The following is an 11,127-nucleotide window of genomic DNA, read 5'->3' as shown; positions in this document are numbered from 1 at the left end:
TCCAACTGCTTAAATGTATTCTACATTAATTCAAACTATGTATTTTTGAACAAATATTCACATTTAATTTTTCGAGCAGAACACTGAGTTAGATTTCTTGACGGGTTGGGTAAAAGGGGAATATATACCGAATGGTGAATGTCAAGCTTTATAATAAGAAGAAAGGATTTTATTTTTTGCTTGACGAACAACAAGTACATGTAAAGAACTTGTATATTTTTAATGATCATTATTTCTGCAGTCTGGCATGTGTGCTGTGTGTAGTTTTGACCCAGTTTGTACGTAAAATTAATGCGTATGACTGCAGGGATTCAAATATATACTGTTTCTCTGCTCTATAAAGGCTTATTCGTATGCATAATTCTAACACTGTAACATAAGATCGTGGATTAAGCACAAATAGAGGTATGCCTACTTTAAAAAAACTTTATATAAGCACTGTTTATCTACTAAGCAGGTGCATTTCGGTGTCATTATCTAAAATTTTGATCAATGTTTCGGAGAAAAATATATATTTATAAGCAACTGCATTTCTTTAAAAAAATATATAGTGACCAATCAAGACCTTTTCGTTTTGGCTCCATTAACTTTTAAAAAAACAATATAGATACAGATATTCCCATCACCGACAGGAAAAATTAAGGTCGGGAACGAATCGAAAGGATTAAGGGAAGGTCTAGATCTTGCATGAGGCATACTTCATCAATTGTAAATTCTTACTGATTTACAAAATGTCATATGCAATGCGAAAATTATATCTCTTTTTCTTTCTTTTCATGCATTACGAGGTTCAATAACATTGCTAATCTTCGTTAAAAATCGGTTTTTTTTATTTCTACCAAAATAGATTTTTTAAAAATTGCGCTAAATGGTGCACGTATCGCCTCTGTAATTTATGGTGTCCAGATGGTAGGCCATTTGCTAAAGCTCATCAAAACTGCGTCCAGAAAAATATACGTCGTTGCGTATGAGACGTTTTGGTATTTACTGGCAAAAAGTGATATCAACTATTTGAAAAGGTGATTTCACATATTCGAATGGGTGATATCACCTATTCGAATTGGTGATATCACCTATTCATTTTCAATGGGTGATATCACCTATTCGAATAGGTGATATCACCTATTGGAAATGAATAGGTGATATCACCTATTCAGTTTGAATTGATATCACCTATTTGAATTTCTTACAACAATAAATAATGAATGCTCCCTATAATATATAGATTACCACTGGAACCGAGAAAATTCGGACTACCCAGTTTTCATGCGTTTTTCCAATTTTTCTTAAAGTTTACATGATAGATAAGTGAAATGAATTAATTTGTGAGCAAAACAAATTACAATTTCTATATGGGTTGATTAAAATTAAATGCAAAACTGTAATCTATTGTCTCCTAGAATGATGAGCTATAGAACGAAAGTGAAAGTAAATAAGATTTAGAGACCTATGGTCTTGGGAGCTGTTGTTATTTCATTATTAATTTGAAAATGTGATATCACCTATTCGAATAAGTGATATCACCTATTCGAAAGGAATAGGTGATATCACCTATTGGAATTAGTGATATCACCTATTCGAATAAGTGATATCACCTTTTCGAATAGGTGATATCACCAATTCAAATCAAACAAGTGATATCACTTATTCGAATAGATGATATCACTTTTTGGCAGTAAATACCAAAACGGCGCCCCATAGTTGCGCTTACACACAGCACGCCTTCGCGCTAACACACAACACGTTTTCAGGTTAACACAACTTGTTTCGCTAACCTTCTCAGGCTAACACACAACACATTGTCAGGCTAGCACAAGTTGTTTCGCTACCACACGACACGTTGTCAGGCTAACACAAGTTGTTTCGCTAACACACGACACGTTGTCAGGCTAACACAAGTTGTTTCGCTAACACACGACACGTTGTCAGGCTAACACAAGTTGTCTCGCTAACACACGACACGTTGTCAGGCTAACACAAGTTGTCTCGCCAACACACGACACGTTGTCAGGCTAACACAAGTTGTCTCGCCAACACACGACACGTTGTCAGGCTAACACAAGTTGTCTCTCCAACACACGACACGTTGTCAGGCTAACACAAGTTGTCTCGCTAACACACGACACGTTGTCAGGCTAACACAAGTTGTCTCGCCAACACACGACACGTTGTCAGGCTAACACAAGTTGTCTCGCCAACACACGACACGTTGTCAGGCTAACACAAGTTGTCTCGCCAACACACGACACGTTGTCAGGCTAACACAAGTTGTCTCGCTAACAGACAACTCACACGACGTGTTTGCTTGAAAGCGTCTTTTAGCGCGGCGGCGTGTTTGCGCGGACTTGTGTTAGCGTGACAGCGTGTTGTTCCTGTAAATGCAGCAATGTTTCCCCACAATATATTAGATTTAAGTTTGTCAGGCCATAACTGTCGCGAAGTGCTACAGCGCTGACATGGCAGATATTGGTGAATGTTTTCCCACTTTAACACAGAAATAGAAGGAAAATTGTCCTATCTGATAAATTGTTCATGAAAAATTCACAATTCAATACTTCCGTGTTACAGTAGTACAATAGTCTTACATAATATTACAAAATGAGATTTCTCTTGAAAACTAACTTGTGGGCACTTATGAACGATTTCCCGTTCGTAATTCTTTAGTACTTGACGATTGTCTGGTGATAAAAAAAACAAATCTCGACATGTGATAGTGTAAAATTATATTTCATGTATTTTGTGTTTGTGCGGAAGTGAGCGTTGGACAGGGAAGTTGTGAGCTTGTTTCTGCAGCTCTGACAACTTTAGAAACAGATTGACAACACGAGATAAAAATGGCGACCAAAAAGCCAGATTACCAGGGTAAGGGACATATTATTTTAGAAAAAAATCTTTACTTTGTTAAAAAAAAAAACCTCAGGTCGATGGAAGTTCAAAGGTTTATTAAATTGTAAAGGAATTGGGTTAAGTTGTGATATTAATAGAAATTTCAATAATCAAAACCTCCGAGCACTTCAAATACTAGTACTCAGATACAAGGTTCAAGTTTTGCTTTTTTTAATGCACAAAGAGAGTTTGTATTTTCTAGAGCAGCGGAAATTAGAGTTTTCGTTATGAATAGCTTTTTTCTTGAATCTTTTTTTGTAAAATGTACATGCATCGCATATTGTCTGGGTAAGCGCTAGGACTGTAACAGCGCCTCTGTTTTAATCAACAGAAAGATGACTCAAATTTTCAAATGCTCAAATACACGAATAAACTTTCCTTAGATTTTTTTTTTTAATTCTTCAAAAATTGTAAATACCAGAAGTTTTAAGACATATATAATTATTCCCTTTGTTATACAAAGCTTTTCTGGATTTATAATTTTCAATGTTAAATAAAAAATTTTCTAAATAAAAAGCCACTCTTTTTACCTAAACGGAAAGTTGATATGATTTAAGCTGCGTGTACTAAGAAGTGCAAGGAAGTATCGGAAATGGAAAATAAAATTGGGATTTTTAATTCTTAAAATAAATAATAGTATGCCAATAATTAAAATGGGATCGTTGATCTTTACAGAAAAAAATGATCAATCTTCTTCCTCATAAATATTCATATATAATAACTTTGATCTCCTGTTATAGCCTATCTTTCCCCTTTATGTCAAGATTTAATTTTTTACAATTGAAAATGCCCCTTTATCAAATATGATTAATCTTTTCTTGAGAAGATTGTACAAAGTTCCTCCCTTTTCTTTTGTAAAAATGATCTTCATTTATGGAACCAATTAACCTACCCCCGGAGTTCAATGATTTGAACATACTTAAATCTTCCATATCCATTAAAGATGTTTATAACATAAGTTCAAACTTTTCTAACCTAACAGTCCTTGGAATATAATAAGTCAAAGTTTAGTTATTCTAAATTATCTTCCCTTGAAAGAAGTCCTGACCGTTCATTTTAACAAACTCGAATCCCCTTTATATCCCCCCTAAATTTGTTGTGCCAAATATGTTTTTACTAATATATTATTTAAAAATATTTTTTGAGGCGGGAAAGCCTATGGTGAACGTATGGAGATGTTAAGCAAGAAACTATCCGACATTAATGAGGTAAGTCTTTGTTCTTCGTTTTACATTGTTAACCCCTTTGTTTTTTTAAGTTACAGTATACTAAAACATAATTTTCCCATTGAAATAAAATTTATCTTGGTTTGAAATATAACAAGTTTTTTTTTATAACCATTTCATCAGGACTTTCTGAATGACAAGGATTATTCAGAGGTTGAAGATTTGGCGGAGAAGTTAACACAATATAAAGGTAGGAAGTTAACACAAGATAAAGGTAAGTTAACACAGTACATATATAAAGGTAGGAAGTTAACACAGTATAAAGGTAGGAAGTTAACACAGTATAAAGGTAGGGAGTTAACACAGTATAAAGGTAGGAAGTTAACACAAGATAAAGGTAGGAAGTTAACACAGTATAAAGGTAGGAAGTTAACACAGTATAAAGGTAGGAAGTTAACACAGTATAAAGGTAGGAAGTTAACACAATATAAAGGTAGGAAGTTAACACAAGATAAAGGTAGAAAGTTTACACAGTATAAAGGTAGGAAGTTAACACAGTATAAAGGTAGGAAGTTAACACAGTATAGAAGTAGGAAGTTAACACAGTATAAAGGTAGGAAGTTAACACAAAATAAATGTAGGAAGTTAACATAGTATAAAGGTAGGATGTTAACACAGTATAAAGGTAGGAAGTTAACACAATATAGAAGTAGGAAGTTAACACAGTATAAAGGTAGGAAGTTAACACAGTATAAAGGTAGGAATTTAACACAATATAGAAGTAGGAGGTTAACACAGTATAAAGGTAGGAAGTTAACACAGTATAAAGGTAGGAAGTTAACACAATATAAAAGTAGGAAGTTAACACAAGAAAAAGGTAGGAAGTTAACACCTTTATAAAGGTAGGAAGTTAACATAGTATAAAGGTAGGAAGTTAACACAGTATAGAGGTAGGAAGTTAACATAGTATAAAGGTAGGAAGTTAACACAGTATAAAGGTAGGAGGTTAACACAGTATAAAGGTAGGAAGTTAACACAGTATAAAGGTAGGAAGTTAACACAATATAAAGGTAGGAAGTTAACACAAGAAAAAGGTAGGAAGTTAACACCTTTATAAAGGTAGGAAGTTAACATAGTATAAAGGTAGGAAGTTAACACAGTATAGAGGTAGGAAGTTAACATAGTATAAAGGTAGGAAGTTAACACAGTATAAAGGTAGGAAGTTAACACAGTATAAAGCTAGGAAGTTAACACAGTCTAAAGGTAGGAAGTTAACATAGTATAAAGGTAGGAAGTTAACACAGTCTAAAGGTAGGAAGTTAACATAGTATAAAGGTAGGAAGTTAACACAGTATAAAGGTAGGAAGTTAACACAGTATAAAGGTAGGAATAAACACAGTATAAAGGTAGGAAGTTAACACAGTATAAAGGTAGGAAGTTAATACAAGATAAAGGCAGGAAGTTAACACAAAATAAAGGTAGGAAGTTAACACAAGATAAAGGTAAGTTAACACAGTACATATATAAAGGTAGGAAGTTAACACAGTATTAAAGTAGGAAGTTAGCATAGCATAGAGGGGAAAAGTGAGCATTATTTGGGAAAGAAGAAGTTACGGTATTAGGGTAAGTGTTTACACAGTATAAGATAAGGTGTTGGGTAAGAATCAAAGTAAGTTAGTACAGGTAAAGGATAGAGAGCAGTTTAAGGGTAAGGATAAGAAGATACTCCAGTGGAGAGTTAAAGTGATACCCGTTTTATGCTGAGAGATAAGTGTTTATTCTAATATTTACATTTCCAATGTCTTCGTCCGAGATAAAATTACAAATTGTAAATGTACTTTAAATGTATTGGCGTGGTGCCAAAAAAACCACGTGCAGGGTGGGAAATACAGCTAGACAGAAGCAGATTGGCGGAATCAAAGCATGTAAATATAAGGAATAACTGTGACAGTCTTCTTTTTCAATTTCATGACGATGATCAATTAATTGGCTTGCGTGATAATTTTATGCAAAAACGCCTTTGGCAAATTATCACGCAAGCCTATCGATTGATCACATCATGAAATCGAAAGATAAGACAGTTATTCCTAAAAGGAAGATGGTCCAAGTCATTCAAGCAGCAGTATAGAACCAACTTTACCATTCTTTCGAGAAAATAACTATTCATCTTTACTTTTCTTTCAGAAAAATTTTTGGAGTTCGATTTGGATCAAAACCTCGAAATTGGTAATGTTTTATATAATATGTGGACGCAAAGAAAAATTCAAAATACAAATTCATCTGTAATTTCATTACACCATTAGACCATTACTTATTTTGAAAATTGTAATGCCTAAGGTATGATGGCTATGAAGCGTATGATGGAGAAGCTTGGACAAGCCAAGACACATCTAGAGATCCAGAAAATGATCAAAGAAGTAGATACTACAGGGTCAGAGACTATCAACTATCGCGAGTTTGTCCTCATGATGCTAGGCGGCAAAAGCACGATCTTAAAACTGTACGTAATTATCTACAAATAATCAATTTATCTAACAAGTCCATTGTAGTTTATCTTGTGAAAAGTTAAAATTTACTTCTAAAATTGACAATACTGTATAATGAACCCTTCTTATCAGTTTAACCAATGTAAAGTTAATTATATCCTTTCAGTGCAACATAAGCTTTCTTATCTGTTTAACTGTATCAAAATTACCATTCTCAAATTACCACTTTAAAAATAGCTCTTTAAAACCGGGTCAACATTTTAAGTACCGTCCTGAAAAATTTATTACAACTAATGCTTCTTTCTGTCTAACTTACATTATATAGTAATTTAGGTGCTAACAGCCTCCATCAATTTACTTATTTACTATAAAGATTCTTTATCACCAAAGTAATTACTTGCACAGTAGTCATCCTTGAACTTAAACTATAAATTCCCTTCATCAGCCCAACTGTACGTGAAATATCTATTCTAAAATAATTAACATATGTAACTTCAGATCAACAAACTTTCATCCTCTGACCTCTTCACAATTAACAACTATCCTTATCCATTTTTTTCCTAAAACCCAAACTAACTATATTAAGACATCATCATCAAGCTATAATACACAAAACGTCTCATGAAGTCTCCCTTGAGAGTACTGTAGATTCCTATATATACGCCTGGAATTACTGAGTAATTTCGCGAGAAGCGCCGTTCGCGAAATAAAATTACTCGCTTTTATTTTTTTATGGTGCTGATATCTATATGTAAAATCTCTTGATCAGTCGTCCATTTGTGAAATAATTACTTATTGTTGAAGAGTCCATTCCCAATAATAAGTACTCGCAAAAAATATGGAATCTACAGTAAAAAGAAAGACACGCACTTTAGATATCAGAAATTTAGTGATGTTGACATTCTTCTCAAAAGGACATTTAGGTAAACTAACCTTGCAAGGATTCATCATAACATTGCGTTTTATTACTCCAAGAAAGAAGTGATTCTTTAAAAACACATCGATACTTGTGTATATTCAAATTGAAGGTAAATTTGCTTAATCTAATAAGAACCAACCAAAAAGGCCTATTGCGACAATGTTGTGTTTATTCAAAGTACAATCTGATAAAGGCAGATATCAATCCTGTAGAATGGCAGATGAAATATTTTTCTATAAAACCTATTTTTTTAAATTACACACAACAATTAAAGAATAGTAGGTTATGTAGTTGATTAATCATCTTTTCTTTCCTACAGAATTTTATTTTTTGAAAATATCGGCCGCGCGGAGGAGACAAAAACAGGAGTTCCACCGAAACGCTCCCTAGACAGTCTGCCCTGAGGAAATATGTGAAATAGAAACTGTACATTGTCAATTATTTTATAAATGTTAGCTCTATAGAGAGGTATCTGTCTGTTCTGTGCATGCATGATGGAAAATGACAAACAATGAATGAAAGTTTCAAGGAAATCCTGTTCATTTTAGTGAGGACTGATTCTTGTCATATTTGTATTGGACGTTTTAACAAATTCCTCGAGTTCACAAAATAATTTAAAGTACAATGTTTATGATGTTTGTAAAATAGTAGTATGAGAAATAATAAATTTTGGTTTTGACTTTTTTTATCATGGTCAATTCAAAGTCGCTATAATTTTGTCAACAGTTACTGTGTGCAAAAGAGCTGTACATTTTTGGTAATATTTGTAGTTACTGTACATATTAATCGCCTGGGTTTTATTTTACATTTCTATAAACAGTTTTATCTACATGTGTTAAATTGTGACAGAGCAGACCGTGAAACGAATGTTTAATTAAGTCTTTCAATTTTATTGATTATTAGATATCTAGTAATATGCCAAGTTTTCACATATTTTTAAATTTCCTGACAAAACAGAAATTACTTTCCTTAAAGGAGCTGTTTATTATTAAAATAGTGATTAGATATTTCTTATTTAACTTGAAAACCAATATTAGATACAATTTAAATTATTGTTTTAGAACTTACTGAATTTGTCCGCTTAACGCAGAATTTAATGAAATAAAGTGTTACAATTAAAATAAAACTTGTACTGTAATATATTGTGTTGTAAAAATTATGAACATATAGTTTGCATATTTAAGTTTATATGCTGATACCTCCACAAATGTTTTTCATTTATTTGAAAAATATAGTACCATAGGATTTAGATTTATGTTACTGTCTATTATTAAAGTTGTTGCATGTTTTTTTTATACAACATTGTATGAAGAAAGAGCCATATTAAAAATATGCCATTATCATCTGCATATGAGGTGTTTCTCCTAACTGAATCGATAGGCAAGATCATGTTCAATATAGTAGAATTTTTAAAAGCTGATGCTGGTTATTAACAAATAGTTTAATAAAACAACATTATCATTAATGTAGTTGAGGTTAACATTTAACAAATTTGTGGCCAATATATTAGTTTTACAGGAAAATTCTATGTTTTGCTAGACCGTACATTGATCAATGATTTTCAAAATGTTAGGTCATTTTTTAATGTTGTATCTTCATACATGTATATATCGCATTATAAGATGGAGGCAACAGAATTACGGCGTGGTGAACAGTCAACAGCGTATACTTGCTGGATCCTCATTTTCACCTGATCTCACCTTTTCAATGGTCCTTGTTTGCGCTGTTTCACTATAATCGTTTAATTGGTTTTTCAAGGATGATTTCCGAGTTTTATCTTCCCTTACATAAAATTAAGGAATCACTGTCTAGTTTTGAGAGTATGCCAGGGCATCAACAATAGTGGGAAACATGGGATAATTTGCATAACGGGCGAAGCCCGTTATGCTAAAATTATCCCATGTTTCCCACTATTGTTGATGTCCCTGGCATACTCTCAAAACTAGACAGTGATTCCTTATATTTCCATTTCATTGTGAAATAAAATTGTAGATTTAGACTTTAAAAATGTAGACATAGACTTAAATCACACGAGGACTTCCATGCTAATTTCAATAGTCCTCGCCCACTGACGTCAAACACAGGCAGCCACACGAGATTTACATGCATATTTGGCCTCCTTAGCGTCAGACACAGAGACAGATGCGCACGAGATTTGCATGCGTATTAGGCCTCCTTAGCTCCTGACCTATCGACCTGCCTAATTTACATTCCAGCAGAATTATCAAAAAATAAAATCCAACAACTTTCAAAGAGTTATAACAGAGAAAAAAATTAGAAATGGAAATATTATAAGGATAACTCTTATCATGATCAAAAGTCCATGTAAGCATTACAAATCGAGGCAGAGCAAACAAGGACTACAAAACATAAGAAGTGGGATAAGGTGCAAAGAACGACTTGGAATCCCCTGTCATTTCATTGTTAAACAAGCTAATTCAGAGAATTCGTGTCCCCCGCTTAGGGAAAAAGTCGGCTCCCCTGACTGAATATGTAGAATTATTAAATGTATACATGTATACTGAAGCAAATAAAATACATGTATGTCAATATGCATACAAAGATTTGATTGCTTATTCTTCATTATGTGTATAGATTTCTTTATATGGAATTTTTCATTTCACATGCTGAATACTATCATTTAGTAAAAAAAAAAAAGAAAAAAAGGAAAGGTTCGACCGAGATTCGATCCCGGGACCTCTTACACTTGAAGCGAGAGACCTAACCACTAGACCACGGAATCACTCTACATGGATTGAAGTATATGCAGAAGTGAAGTCACATACCTGTATATGTTCGGTATTCTCAAACTTTTACACAATCCATGGTGTTTGATTTATTTAGCCTTTATTAAACAGTTCTAATAGATGTAATAAGAACATAAAGTCCGCCGAGAACCTGTTTTATACGCAATAACTCTCCTCATGCCCCTGCGCTAAAAATAGCGACATGTAATACTATAAATACTAATAAAAGAAACGGGGCGGGGCACTTTGAGAGGGGCGAGAGACGTCCTAGGGAGTTTTGATATAAAATTACATTAATTGCATAAGCTCAAACATTTTTTGAAATATCGCCCGTAAATAATAGTATTTCACACAGACAGAATGTATAAATTTACGACCTTGAACTTTGACCTTTTGACCTCAAAATCAATAGGGGTCTTTATTAGGCCACAGGGAGTTGTTATATAAAATTTCATTGCAATAGCTCAAATGGTTCTAGAGATATCGTGTGGAAACGAAAGTGTTTTAACAGACAGAATTTGCTTATTTATGACCTTGACCTTTGACCTTTTGACCTCAAAATCAATAGGGGTCTTCTTTAGTCCACAGGGAGTTGCTATGCTAAATTTCATTGCAAAAGCTCAAAGGGTTCTCGAGATATCGTGTGGAAACGAAAGCGTTACAGACAGACAGAAAGACGGACGGACGGTCGGACAGACGGACGGACGGACAAACCCAAATTAATATCCCCCACTTTTCAAGCGGGGGACAAAAATAGAGAAAAAATAATAAGTACAATTGTATTTTATTAATATCTGTTAATCTCCCGCAAAGTGGTACATCACTTTGTTAGAGCATCTGCTTTAGTATTGCAAAGTAAGGAGATGGTCCTTACATCACAGGTTCGGATCCATTGCGGAACATTGAGATCGGTCCTTCAGGTG

General features: G+C 33.6%; 1 protein-coding gene across 1 annotated transcript; it reads left to right on the top strand.

Moving 5' to 3' along the window:
• Positions 1-326: 326 nt before the first annotated feature.
• On the top strand, positions 327-8,137 carry LOC134258850 (allograft inflammatory factor 1-like). Its single transcript, XM_062741438.1, has 7 exons — positions 327-405; positions 2,755-2,862; positions 4,033-4,094; positions 4,236-4,302; positions 6,237-6,278; positions 6,390-6,552; positions 7,777-8,137. Exons 2-7 carry the CDS (start codon positions 2,835-2,837, stop codon positions 7,859-7,861), a joined length of 447 nt encoding a protein of 148 aa, XP_062597422.1. The 5' UTR covers positions 327-405; positions 2,755-2,834; the 3' UTR covers positions 7,862-8,137.
• Positions 8,138-11,127: the final 2,990 nt, after the last annotated feature.

This window comes from Saccostrea cucullata, unplaced genomic scaffold, assembly GCF_032062105.1.
Source record: "Saccostrea cucullata isolate Sc308-1 unplaced genomic scaffold, CSIRO_AGI_Scuc_v1 ctg480, whole genome shotgun sequence".
Lineage (NCBI taxonomy): Eukaryota > Metazoa > Mollusca > Bivalvia > Ostreida > Ostreidae > Saccostrea > Saccostrea cuccullata.
The sequence above is the reverse complement of the archived record's forward strand: the minus strand, read 5'-3'. Positions and strand labels throughout refer to the sequence as shown.

Excerpts from the sequence above, each read along its gene's own strand:
- LOC134258850 (XM_062741438.1), top strand. The coding sequence starts at position 2,835 with ATGGCGACCAAAAAGCCAGATTACCAGG. Across the intron at positions 2,863-4,032 it reads CAAAAAGCCAGATTACCAGG|GCGGGAAAGCCTATGGTGAA; the intron begins GTAAGGGACATA and ends ATATTTTTTGAG. Across the intron at positions 4,095-4,235 it reads AACTATCCGACATTAATGAG|GACTTTCTGAATGACAAGGA; the intron begins GTAAGTCTTTGT and ends CCATTTCATCAG.